Source organism: Triturus cristatus, chromosome 3_2 (assembly GCF_964204655.1).
Source record: "Triturus cristatus chromosome 3_2, aTriCri1.1, whole genome shotgun sequence".
Lineage (NCBI taxonomy): Eukaryota > Metazoa > Chordata > Amphibia > Caudata > Salamandridae > Triturus > Triturus cristatus.
In genome coordinates, this window is record NC_140584.1 from 987,175,880 (window position 1) to 987,190,072 (window position 14,193).

General features: G+C 41.4%; 1 protein-coding gene across 2 annotated transcripts in view; it reads right to left on the reverse strand.

Annotated features, from left to right (window-relative positions):
* ZZEF1 (zinc finger ZZ-type and EF-hand domain containing 1) overlaps positions 1-14,193 on the reverse strand; it is a 1,433,434-nt gene that overhangs the window by 1,322,087 nt on the left and 97,154 nt on the right. For both annotated transcript variants that reach the window (XM_085649580.1, XM_085649579.1), the window contains exons 3-4: positions 10,333-10,527; positions 7,418-7,589 (exon numbers count right to left, since the gene is read on the reverse strand). In XM_085649580.1, coding sequence (XP_085505706.1) covers positions 7,418-7,589; positions 10,333-10,527 — 367 coding nt within the window. The remainder of the gene's footprint in view (positions 1-7,417; positions 7,590-10,332; positions 10,528-14,193) is intronic.

The following is a 14,193-nucleotide window of genomic DNA, read 5'->3' on the forward strand; positions in this document are numbered from 1 at the left end:
GGTTTATTGACGCAGTTTCGATTAAGGAGATGCATGTTAAAATCTCCTGAGATAATTATCGTTGCGTCTAGGTGGTTGTGATACAGCGCTTTTAACTATTTCCCATAAGGTAGTGAATTGAAAAGCTTTACACGAGTTTTTTGGACTTAAGTAGATGTTTAGGAGTATTTTGGGTTCTTTAAGAGCTAGTTTGATACATAATAGCCATGTCAATTGAAAGTCGATCTCAAAATGTTTGACGTCCAGACGCAAGGAAACGTAGATGGATAGACCTCCACTTGCATGACCAAAAGCAGCCTTACGGAGTGCAAGGTTCAAATACTCATAATAGCCAATAATGGGTTCCTTATCCATGTCCCATGTTTCCTGGAACATTAAAACATCAAAATCCCTAAGGAAGCTTACTGTGTCGGGATCATCTATTAACGTTTTCAGACCATTTGTGTTCCATGAACAAATATTAAATGTTTTTATGTCTTTATTTCAATTAACTAAAATTGTAGCTATGTGCCAAGTTGCAAATGTTACTTTTGGTATTAAAAATTTCAATAAAATGATTTAAAATGAAAAAAGAACGCCTCACCGAAAGGGCATGTCAGTAACCCTAGACAGCCAAATCCTAAACATCTGTAACAGCACTTGTGATCTGATTTGAGACCCTCATGCCTTAAAGTTCTCCACAACGTCTTTCCTGTACACATGAAGGAACATCTTCTACAAAGTGTTGTAAAGAGTCCCACAAGACCCTAACATACCAGACCAGAAAAACAGTGGTACTCTTCAGCTTTGTTGATGCCAAAGTCCTGGAGATGTTCCGGTCCACACATTTTTTGAAGTTTTCTCTCCTGATCAGGAGGTACTGAAGAAAGTCATCAAAAAATTCCTTCAAAAAAGAGGAGGGTCCTAGGGATAATTTTTAAAGACCTAAGCAGTTTTGAATCCCCACACTAATACAGAATACAAGAAAATAAAAAAACACTGAAGGTCTAGAATTATATGTAACCCACAAAAACAATGACCAAAACAAATGTGAGAAGTGAGTCTTATAGAAAAATGAATGAGATCCCATCACCCACAGAAGTGGCTTGCTTCATCATCTGGGAGCTCTTGGTGAACCTAGCTCTCATAGAAAGATTGAGAGTTATGGTTCAACAGGGATTGACGAATAGCAGCAAAAGCTTCTAGTATACGAGAAAGCCCAGTATTTATTTACGGGGTGATGGTTGCAGTGCTGGTAGAAAATTGGGCAAAAGGTGATTTATAATTGACTAACAAGACACAAACAATTTTATTCAGCACGGTCTTGGTGTCAATGTAAAAGCAGTGCATTTACAGTTTTAACAAATAACTGTACGATATATCGGTCTACATGTTTCAGCCCTTGGATATTAGAATCCCGGCTTTCGTCAGGACCTTTGTTTAATAGCTACTGCAAAGAGTGGAGTGCTTCAGTGCAAAATACCAAATCAAAATAAAGGTCGATGAACCATACAATCTGCGCACTTCTGTGGACCCAAATTGGAAGAGTACAGACAGTGGTACTGGTAAAATACCTAATGAAGATAGAAAGACTCACATGAAACCTAGTATATAATCCTAGAAACATTCATTCTGATCATTGCAACAATGGGTTAGATAGTTCAAATGTGATACTCAATGTACCGAAACACCACCTAGTGTGTTGTAAAACAATTTTTTTTTAGTATCAGTCAATGCACTTACCCGGCTTTGTGCGGGTGCGCACCTCACCTGGCATCCGCTCAGGACGTGAGGCACCGCTCTATATATAAAAAGAGGTGACAAACAACCGAGATCAGAATACACATCTTCTGATCCTCGTGACTGTCCACTCTAAATTTATGTTTTATATCTAAGTCACACAGTTAAAAACCAATGGCGAAAAACAAATCACAGGAGTCCTTATACCCATCTTGAAATGGCTCAAAAAGGCTCATAATCACGTGCCCTTGTTCCCTTCGTTATGTTGGTATGACGACACGTAAAGTCAAAGTTCGTATAAACGAACATAAAAGTATTATCAGACGTAACAAACTGGCAACTAGACTCACGAATCATTTTGTGACTTCTAAACATAAACCTGAGGACTTACGCTGGATAGTACTGGAACATCCTTTTATTCCATCTCACATTGTAGATGTAACAAAATTCTTGTTCACAAAAGAACAAAAATGGGTGTACAAACTTCAAAGTGACCGCCTTGGACTTAATGACGATATACCTTGGGTGTCATTATAGCAATGTCTCACGCTTGTAAGATTTCGTAATTAAGCATAAGGCTGTGTTTTATATTAACCTCTACGATGTGCCTCATAACATCTAGACATTAGGTTCTTCATAATGTGAAGAAATTCTTTATATGATTCAGTCACTAAGCATAAGGTTGTCTCTTACATTTAACATTAACCTCTCTGATGTGCCTGACAATATCTAGATATTATGTTCTTCTTAATGTGATGAACTTTTTATACCAAGCCTTCTTTCTGGACATCGTAAGCGGTATAATTAAGTAGGGATGCCTTGATATACTGACTAAACACAGGGCACTTACTTTTACACTTTTCGAAACGAAAATTTTTTGGGGGAGTCTTCCTCCTTAAAAAGTGCTTTTATTATGATACGAAGGAAAAATTAAATTTCTCAACAGATTGTAATAAGCACCGCCGTAAACTACAGAATGTGAGATCTATATCGCCTTTGCGAACTACAATAACCATCACGCGACGCACACAGCGTTCACGTGATTTGACGTAATGACGTCATCTACAGGGACACCATCATCGGTCGAAGGCGCCTCCAGATACAATGCGGGCCGTCCGATTGAAGAGGTAATTAACTAAGAGAGTATTTAAGAATGGCTCCCTCTCCGTCGGATACCTCCCCTTCCAGCTTAGATTCAGCGAGGGGTACCGACGGAGAGGTAAGTAACGGGGCTTTGTTCTTTTTCCTGTTTTACTCGTGGGAATTGAAAAATCGTAATACTTTGGCTCTTTCCTCGTGTCCTGCTGGCACCGGTGGTTCTTTAAAATTAGTGTGAAGTTCGACCTTGAAGAAGAATACCTTTATTGGTCAAGATGCTAGCACGCTTTTTAAAGAGCGAAGCACTTTGTTTATTCAATCTAACGACGACCACACATTTTTTTGACTGGGAGTGATATCAATGCCTATTATGACTCCATTTGCAGTCATGACTAGTACTTTAGAGAGTCTGTTTAAGAGCCTTTTTGAGCCATTTCAAGATGGGTATAAGGACTCCTGTGATTTTTTTTCGCCATTGGTTTTTAACTGTGTTACTTAGATATAAAACATATATTTAGAGTGGACAGTCACGATGATCAGAAGATGTGTATTCTGATCTCGGTTGTTTGTCACTTCTTTTTATATATAGAGCAGTGCCTCACGTCCTGAGCGGATGCCAGGTGAAGTGAGGTGCGCACCCGCACAAAGCCGGGTAAGTGCACTGACTGATGCTAAAAAAAATTGTTTTACAACACACTAGGTGGTGTTTTGGTACATTTTGAGTACCACATTTGAACTATCTAACCCATTGTTGCAATGATAAGAATGAATGTTTCTAGGATTATATACTAGGTTTCATGTGAGTCTTTCTATCTTCATTAGGTATTTTACCAGTACCACGGTCTGTACTCTTCCAATTTGGATCCACAGATGTGCGCAGGTTGTATGGTTCATCAACCTTTATTTTAATTTGGTATTTTGCACTGAAGCACTCAACTCTTTGCAGTAGCTATTAAACAAAGGTCCTGACGAAAGCCGGTATTCTAATATCCAAGGGCTGAAACATTTAGACCGATACATCGTACAGTTATTTGTTAAAACTGTATATGCACTGCTTTTACATTGACACCAAGACAGCGCTGAATAAAATTTTTGTGTCTTGTTAGTCAATTTTAAATCACTTCCTTTTGCACAATTTTCTACCAGCACTGTAACCATCACCCCGTAAATAAATACTGGGCTTTCTCGTATATGAGAAGCTTTTGCTGCTTTTCGTCAATCCCTGTTGAAACATAACTCTCAATCTTTCTATGAGAGCTAGGTTCACCAAGAGTTCCCAGATGATGAAGCAAGCCACTTCGGTGGGTGATGGGATCTCATTCATTTTTCTATAAGACTCACTTCTGACATTTGTTTTGGTACTGAAGAAAGTGCCAAACTATGGTTCTTCTTTGTGGCTTACACAATGACAGAGTTCAGTAGCGGATGTGACACGAGTAATAAAAAGGTCTTGCTCAGGTAGTCTACAAGTCTTTTGAAGCAGAGATACAGTTTTGAAGTAGAAAACAAAGAAAAGTTAAGTTTTCTAGATAGTCCGAACCAGCAGATTTTGGAAGGTCTTAATGTAATCAATGAATGGAATAATGGCATCAGAAGAACCGGTCACAGTTGATGAATCGCTTCTAGCCCTTGAACTGGAAAATTAGGAAGATAAAAATCATGCACTGTCCTAGGAGATAGAAGTCTTCTTTGAATAATATACTTCCTGGAGTGTTTGACATTGTCAGAATGATGTCTGGAATGCGATTTCACTCTTGGTTAATTCAGTCCCAATGCGTACACCCTTGTTCATGCATGGGTTGGAATTAAGAGTTTGAAGAAATTTTACTAAATACCTCAAGCTTAAATTTCGGCAGGTCAAACCTGCCAAAATCGAACAGGGGAAAGCATACCGTATTTACTGTATCATGAGGATTTTAGTATGTTAAACATAGAAATCCACATTTTATTCCCCACAAATTCCTAATATGTGTTATTTATCGCACCCGAAAGATGACGTACCGTGTGGTATTATTTATCATGAGCGTTAAATAACACCTAAACTCGTAATCAGGACCCTAGTGTCTTAATTATCTGTAGCATAACTCTCTCAGGAGTAGTGTGTTGCAGGTGCCAGTGTAGTTGGACGTGGAGCTGGTATCGGAGACTATGTCCCTACAGGCACAGTTAGCTACAGCAGCAACCAGCAACTGGGGCCCAGTTGAAGGCAAATCCAATATTTCCACCAAGGAATACTTTGCCTAGAGTGAGAGTATGCCCATAGTAATGGGAGTTAGAGACAGCTAGAGTCCTTATGGAATTGGGTTAGCTGCTCCACTTAGCTGACTGATGAAGTGGGGCAGACGACTCCATATGGCTGGACATCTAATAATGTCTTGACTTCATAGACTCCCTTGACATTTAATCTAGTACCTTCTTTATAGCAAATCAGCCCTAAATGCCACGAATGTCGCCACCGCACCTACTCTTGACATTATAAGTTGTTTTCCATAGTTTTATCACAACCTCATCTCTTCTTGAATCTCCCCTAGAAAAGCCCTCAGAGATGGTGGTTGGAACTTTGATAGAAAGGAACCCTTTGATCACTCTTCAGATGTTTCTCAGAGTGGTTCATGGTGTAGGTGTTCAACATGCAGGAGACCAAGGAGTCAAAACTTATTCGTCATTCAAAGTGGCACGCCTCAGGAAGATGGCTATTGGACAGGCACATAATGCACAGATCACAAAAAGATTTGACAGGTGTAAAAGAATTCTACTTCTACAAATGTCTCCAGCGAGAGTGCAGAGAAATTTGCAGTTCTAAATACCACTCAGAAAGGGAAAGGGATGTTCAGAGGTAGGGCTTTATGAACACCTACACAAATGTAGGTTTTTCGAAATTCCCGAACTCCCAGTCAACCATTTCCAACCCTGAAAATGGTCATAACGTTACTCCAGCTAAGGGATCGGAACAACCCCAGATTTTCTTGGTGTGTAGGAGAACCGTTTTCTCCACAGGGAAATGTTTTCCCAGGAAGGTGAAAGCATTTTCCCATGTTGATAATTCTAAACATTGAAGAATTCTACACAATGGAGCAGGATCCCAGAGGAGATTTCACAGGACATTCCTAGAAGTAAGCCTACAGCAGCTTCTCAGAAATAGCTCTGAGAATGTTTGTTGATAGAACCTCCTCCTATACCCCCAACTAAAAGAACACTCAGACAGATGTTTAAATTCCTTCATGTACTCTTACAGGGCTTTTTTGTGAATAGGGTCCAATATACATATTTTATAAAATGTGATACAGGATCCAGCATATGGGCAGGAATGTTCAGTTGTTCTGTTTATCAATGAAGAGCTTAACATGACGAAGGAGAGAGAAATGCAGAAACAACTAGTCCATCTTCCTTAACAATGCAATCTGTTGAAGGTGAGCGGAGGCATTGATATAGGTCAAAGGCAGGCCTCAGTCACTTAACAAATCTAGTGGAATGTCTTTCCCTTAAAGGCAGGACAAAGAACAAAGGATCTATGTTCAATCAGGCAGACGCATGATCACATTCAGTCTACCACATGTCCCCCTAGTTATGCCCAGAGCAAGTAAAGGAGTATATGACCTAGGGACTTATCACTACTCCCTTATTATTGTTGTGATGACAGCCAATTCACCCACAGTGGCATAGAAAAATAGCTGAGCCATGTTGACACTAAAAGATTGATTTACGGATGCAGGATGTAAATATTAAATCCCAAAGTATGCATTATTTAATTTTTAACCTGGTCAGAGACACCCCACATAAAATAGGTTTAGGGTTAGCCTCTATACAATTTTGAAAATAACACTGTTCTACAGACTGATCCCAAAGCATGACTTCAAAGGCTCAAAAAGTTTGGTTGAGATTCCACTGGCAAGACTATTCTAGAAAAAGATACAACATCTTCTGATGAAGTGTAATACAATATTTGGGTGAGCACTTTTTATCTAAAAGAAAGATTCCTCATTAGACTAATGCGATTTTCCTAGAGCCTAATAGCAATTTAAACAAAACTAAAATGTATTCATTTGGAAGTCGCTGGCCCCTTTGCGTGAATAGATATCAGACTTCCTCTCAAGTACTAATTTTATCTTAGTCTAGTTGCAAGCTAATACATTGCACGTGCATTTCATGGTATAACACAGTTATTTAAAGTGGCTATTTATATATTCCCAACATGTATTTAAATGCACAGGGATCCTAGTACCATTAGGTATCTTTCATCCTCACCAAATATCTTATAATTTGAATTGATGTCTTCAGCCATAATAAACTAGTGGGCACTTTCAAAACTCACTGAATCATATTTGTACAATGTCATAGTATACAAATTCTACTGCCAGTGGAGCTCAGTAGTGGTGTTATAGAAAGATGGAAATCAATTATTATTACAAAAGATATGGAACCAAATGGCAACTACAAAGAGTGGAATGGTTATTATGACTTTGCTCTATTTGTTTTCATCAGATCCAGCAAGTTTTGGCAGGTAAAAATGTTTTGCAAGCCTCACTGCGGTGTTGTTTTACCTGGTGTTAAATAAAACAGTGTTGAAATTATGATGGAAATACAGGGAACAGCAACTCACCGAATCCAATGTGAACAAGCACTCCCATCAGACTGCCAATATGATGTGGTATCCCCATTTGTCATCTTGTCAACCTCGCCAGAGTTGGATGAAGATTCAATGCAAGTATAGCATTTAGAAACTGATTTTAATGCGCCAAAATCCTCTTCGTCATTCTGACCTGGAATAGACTCTACAGAGAACAACGAGGCATTTACTTTATTTAAAATTCTTTGGTATTTACACATGGTACACAAATCTAATTTATTTCGTTGTAATTGGATTTATATACTGCTTACTAGCCCCGACGAGGCGTTGAAGCTCTTTACGGCGGGTAGTACGCTACACGGGAACCAAAGGTTAGTGGTTAGTTCAGTGGTCAGTTCAGTGGTCATTGTTGGTTATTGTGATTTATAATGCAATCTCAATAAAACTTGCAAACTTGTACTCCAGTTACTTTGTGATAGATTAATACTAGTTAGGTGTGATCATTAGTGGGGGCCATGTGGTTTCAGGTAAATGGTTAGTGGGATATATGGGCTGGCGGAGATTAGTTAATGTAAGAATACAGGAATAGGGATTTAAAGAAGAGATGTTGTGATTTATGAAATGAGTTATCAGCCAACTGAAGAATTACAATAAGAAGGATTGAGGCAGACAAGCATGAGACTATAGTCAGAAATAGAAAACATGCCGGGGATGGAAGGTAAGAGGGACACTCTGAAAGAAGAACAGAGAGGAATCAAGCAAGAGTAAATCAATGTCAATTTTTCATGCCTGGTTTGGAGTATAGTGGTAGAAGGCCTTCTGAGATATCAAGTAGTCGGAGAATGCAACCTGTACAGTAACATTGTACATAGACCTTCATATCCGGGGCAGACATGCAATTCCAAGTGTATACATAATTTAAACATTACCAGCCCTAGCCTGTTGTATGCCAAGCCTAGGACAACCCTCTTAGGCATAATCTGGAGTATCCTAACCTTGGTACAGTGTCTGTACAATGCACAAGGGGAGTTGGCGCAGAACCAAACCAGTTTTCTAAGTGACAACTCCAGCACTCCTTTTGGTACGGTCAATAATTAACAGACCCGGTCATAGGCATTAGCCTTTACAATTGCCTTCCAAAGCAACTGGAAGAGGAAATTTTATTTTTACTTTTTACTGGCACATATGCCACAATATAGAAAGAAAAAAACACAACACTTAAACATGGTAGCATACGCTTGCAAAAAATATTAGCGGAAATAGAAAAAAAACACCACTGCAAATAATTTTTATAGAACACTAATCGGTGTTCCCTAGGAGGATCAGGTATAGAAATGCATTTTAGTTTTAATACACATCATAGGAAAATACGATTAATACTGCGCTAAATAAAAGGTACTATTGGCTTTGAATTACTGTAACCTGAAGACATAGTTTACACACACACACTTTACTAAAAATGGTAATAAGGATAACAAATGGAAAGAAAACTCCTTTTCTCCTCTTAACACTGTCTTTTATTTCATTTCTCCTATTTCCTCCCCTCTCATTACTTATTATGCAAGTTTTTCTTCTTTATATTATACTACATATGATAAATGATTAGATTTTTATGGGTCTACTATGATGTATTATACTTTTATGAATGTATATACCTTTAATCTCTCAATAAAGAATTACGACAAAAAACAAATGGAAAGAAAAAAAAACTGACGTCCTGGCACTGAAATGCACTTCATTTTATTCAGAACTGCCTGTGATGAGGCACTCACTGTGCAAGAGCCAGTGGTTAAACGGAGCTGACCCACTACCCCATGCTGCAGTTGGAGCAGGCAAACTGTGAATGGCAGTTGAACAGACCAATGGATGAACAATGCTGGTCCTAAGCTCTGTATGTGACCAGGCATGCATTTATTATACATTTTTTAATATTTGAGGCAGCTAAAGCAGTCTTTGGGGCAGAAGGAACAACATAACACACCCTGCACATGGCTGCACCGGCTATCCTAAGGCATCTACACATATATTTTTTGTTAAATTTGGACATTTTATATGCAGCAAAAATGAATTAATTTTAGCCACAAATACTACCAGGCCATTTCAACAACTGCAAGACTACTTATGTGGTGCCTGGAAAGTATTTATCAGTTAGGATATACACCTTCTCAAAAATCTAATCCAGGAACATGCACAAGAGATCAAAAATAAAAACAATGTTTCTGATGGCTTAAGCCTTTGAACTAAATCAGTCAAGACAGGAGGGGTTTAGATTTATGGGAATTAGGTGAGTATTGATATCAAAACAATAGGGCAGTACAGTTCTCAAGTTCAGGCAACCTGAAAACTGGTGTCCTTTAAAACTTGGGCAAGCTAAATTTTGGACTAAATGAAGCCTCAGATGGAAAAACGTTTAGGTAAGACTTAGTTGCTCTTTTAGTATCACTTTTGAAACTTAAATTGCGCTGACTGAAAGAAAGATTTGCCAGAATTGATTATAAACTTAAAGTTCAGTGTGCTTTTCCTTTCTGTCTCCTTCACACGCTTATGAAACCAAATATCACCCACACCGCAGAGACTGCTTTTTAACAAAGATGGCTATATGTATCATATTGTGGAAGTCACATAAAATATTTTTATTAACAAACGTGAGTAAAGTGGATGTTTTCATTGCATAATGGTGTCATGAGGCAAAAACCCCACTAAGAACATAATTCAGTGTTGTCTACGGATAACGGCACCCTCTACTATGTCATGCTTTTCAATTGTGTTACTTTGCGGATATTATTTAATTGCTTTCTGAATTTATGAAGAAAGAGAAAAAGTTAAATTAAGAAGCCTGCGTTTAAAATATAAATACAACTGGATGGAAAAAAGTGTGAATCTAGGTTTTTAAGTAAATAGTTACAGATGGCAGTTGCGAAAAATAAACATTCCAAGAATTTTTATACCTTTTTCTTTCTTAAGAATTCTATCCAAATAGTCCTTCAGTACAGAAGCCCGCATTGTACAGATGTTATTGCAGCATTCCAATTGGGGGTAGGGAACGACATTACTGGATATCCGGTTACGGTGCAGAAATTTCAGGATCTTTCCAGAATGAAACCCAAGCCGGTCCTTTGATTTCGAAAATATGTCAATAAAACCTGAAACATAAATAGCAAGGTAAACAGTTTCTAAGCTACCAACTGCAATTATACAGGATAAACATTTCTTGTTGCTTACAGCAATTTATTAGAACAATGTCCATCTCAAACAGGAATTTAAATTCTGGCTATGCAATATTAAACTGTTACCAATCAGTATAATCTTACTATTATGCTTCTGCAAACCATTAAAACTGTTTGGTGAAAGGCTTGGTGATATTTTAATACTGAATGTATACATTACAATCCTTCAACCTGACCAACAATATGAATCAAAAGTACTCTGAGAAATGACGGAATTAAATTTGAAGGTAATTATAATAGAGCTTCATAAATACTACATGTAAGACTATATTTATGTTGCTTGCAAGGGCACTAGACAATTAACCCCTTTGGTGCTTAGGATGGCTGGGAGCCTCCCTATAGAAATGGTGGTTGTGTGCCAAGGACGGCTCTAAGCTGTCCTGTCAGCCACCCATGTTGGGTGCGCTGGCGCTCTTTCCATGGGTGAATTAGGTGTGACAGTGAAAGCCTTTCGGCTGCCACCCCCAACACCGGGGTCTTTTTATTATTTTTTTATTTTTTTTTATTTATTTTTTTTAAGGTGAGCAGCCACTTTTTTGATGATGATGAAGACACTACCAGTGCCGACAGTACAGCAAGAGGAATCTAGATTGCAGTCTGGGGCTGAAAGGCTTCAGAATCAGTGAGAAAACTGTGTGGGAACTTGGTAGAGGACTTTTTAATAAACGTCACCAGGTATATGTAGATAACTTTTACGCATGTGTTAAATTGTACCACACGCAACTCAAGTACTGAGAGCAACCATGAGAGTAAAAGTGAACTCACTGGTCTATATCGTTTTATATTTTTTTTAATTAAGTTTCATGGTTGCGGTTTGTTTGTAGTCATAGTTGGTTTTTCATCTCCCTGGTTTGTGTTTTTTCGTCTGTCGAAAGAAAAACGTGATGGCAGTGTGCCTAGACTGGCGCTTGGCTAGCAGTGTGTGTTGTGACCAGCGGCAAGTACGTACAAGTGTGGAGACAGACAGACAGACAGACAGACAGACAGACACAAACACACACACACACCCCCGCCCCCCACCCACCCACACCCGCCCTCTTCCCCCCCCCCTCCCCAATCCCCTATCTAGGGGTGCAATTGCCTCCTGACAGTAAAAGGGACAGAGGCCATTAAATATCAAACCTTACATCTACACATACAGACTGCCCTCCTGAGGATCCTGTTCTTATTTCAGGCTTTACCAAAAGAACCCACTGTGGGCATGCTTCAGTCTTTGCAGGAGAAGTGCCGGTTTGTCTGGTTGAAGGGGAAGTCTCGCATGAGCCGGGAACAGAGTTACCGGCCCACCCGAGAGGGGGGTCTGGGAATCCCCAACCTCCTGCATTACTATCAGGCAGCAGACCGCCTCTATTTAGTGGAATGGAGCAGAGAGATGTCTGAGAAGCATTGGTTTATGGACAGGAACATTTGTGGAAGATCCCACTTTTGCAGCACAGGCAAAAAGCATGGGACCTTTACTCAATCAATCAATCAGGGAATTGTAAGTGTGCTACTCACCCGAGAGGGTCTCAAGGCCCTGGGCGGGGGTCAGCAGTTCCGGTCAGCCGAAGAGCCAGGTCTTGAGAGCCTTCATGAAGGCATTCAAGGAGGCAGCCAGTCTGAGGTTGGTCAGGCGCTCGTTCCAGGTCTTGGCTGCGATGTATGAGAAGGCTCTTCCCCCTGCTTTGGCTCTGTAGATGCATGGGGTCTCAGCGAGGAAGAGGTTGCTGGATCGGAGGTCTCTTTTGGGTAGGTGGAGGGTGATTCTGTCATTGAGGTATTGCAGTCCGGTGTTGTGAAGGCATTTGTCGGCGTGGATGAGTATCTTGAAGGTGACTCTTAGACGGGGAGCCAGTGGACCTTCTGTAGGTGTTGGCTGATGTGCTTGTGTTGAGGGATGCCGAGGACGAGTCTGGCAGCAGTGTTCTGTATTGTATGGGGCTTGCGGAGTAGAGACTTGTTTTTGCCGGCGTAGAGGGTGTTTCCGTAGTCTAGCCTGCTGGTGATGTGTGTGGGTGACTGTCTTCCTTGACTTGGGGGGGATCCATTTGAAAGTCTTACGGAGGATGCGGAGGGTGTTGAAGCAGTTGGAGGCGACGGCGTTGACCTGTCGGTTCATGGAGAGGGAGGAGTCAAGTAGGATCCCAAGGTTTCTGGCGTGATCCGTGGGGCTGCCGAGGGCAGTGGGCCACCAGGTGTTGTACCATGCAGAACGGGAGGGTCCGAGAATGAGGACTTCTGTCTTTTCTGAGTTGAGCTTCAGGCAGCTGTTGCTCATCCAGGATGAGACGTCCTGCATTCTTTCCTGGAAGGCGAGTCTGGTGTTGGTGGGTTTCTTGGTGAGAGAAAGGATGAGCTGGGTGTCGTCGGCATAGGATACTATGCTGAGGCAGTGCTGTTGGACGATGGAGGCGAGGGGGGCCATGTAGATGTTGAAGAGGGTCGGGCTGAGTGATGAACCTTGGGGGACTACACAGTTGATTTCTGTCGGTCCGGAGAGCAAGGGCGGCTGTCTGATCCTTTGGCTTCTGCCGGAGAAGAACAAATCGGATCCAGTCGAGGGCAGCTCTTTGTATGCCGGCGTTGTGTAGTCTGGCGGTGAGTGTGCGGTCGGAGACAGTGTTGAATGCGGCTGAGAGGTCGAGTAGAATCAGGGCTGCAGTGTGGCCATGGTTGAGGAGGGTGCGGATGTTGTCTGTGGCGGTGAGTAGGGTGGTCTCGGTGCTGTGGTTGCTGCGGAAACTGGATTGAGAGGGTTCGAGGATGGCGCTGTCTTAGATGAACCTTTTCAGTTCTGGGTTAACTATCTTCTCAGCGACTTTTTCCGCGAAGGGAAGGAGCGAGATGGGCCAGTAGTTTTTGAAGTCCATCGTATCTGCTGAGGGCTTCTTAAGCAGGGGCCTGACTTTGGCGCATTTCCAGTCATCGGGGAAAGTGCCTGTCTCAAGGGTGGTGTTGATGGTGCGTCGTAATTCTGGTGCTATGGCTGCTCTGTGGTAGATGTGTGGTGTGCAGGGGTCTGTAGGGGCCCCTGAATGGTTTCCTTTCATGTTCGAGGCGGTCTCTTCGGTCGCGATCAGTGTCCAGGTGGAGATGGTGGGCTGGCTGGCATTGTCGGAGGGCGAGGTGGCTGCGGAGTTAGGCGTATGGTTGTTGAAGTTGTCGAAGAGATTTTTAATCTTCAGGTGCAAGTAGGATCCGAGCTTGTCGCAGAGGTCCTGGGAGGGGGTGATGTTGTGGCTTGGCTGCAGGGTTTGGTGAATTCCTGGATGACGCTGAAGAGTTCCTTGGAGTTGCTGGAATTGGCGAGGGTTTTGTTGTGGATGAAAGTCCTTTTGATGGTTCTGATGCATTGGTGGTATTTTGTCATGATGTCCTTGTAGGTCGTGTAGTTTCAGGTGTCTTGCTGTTTCTCCAGTTCTTTTCCAGGTGTCTGCAGGTGCGTCTGGCTTCTTGGAGGTCGGTGGTGAACCAGGCGGCTTTCTTAGGGTGCCGTCTGTCAGAGTTGCGTAGCAGGGCGAGCTTGTCTGCGCAGTTGGAGATCCATCTGTGGAATTCCCTGGCTGCGAGGTTGGTGTTGGTTGAGGCAGAGGGGATGTTGCG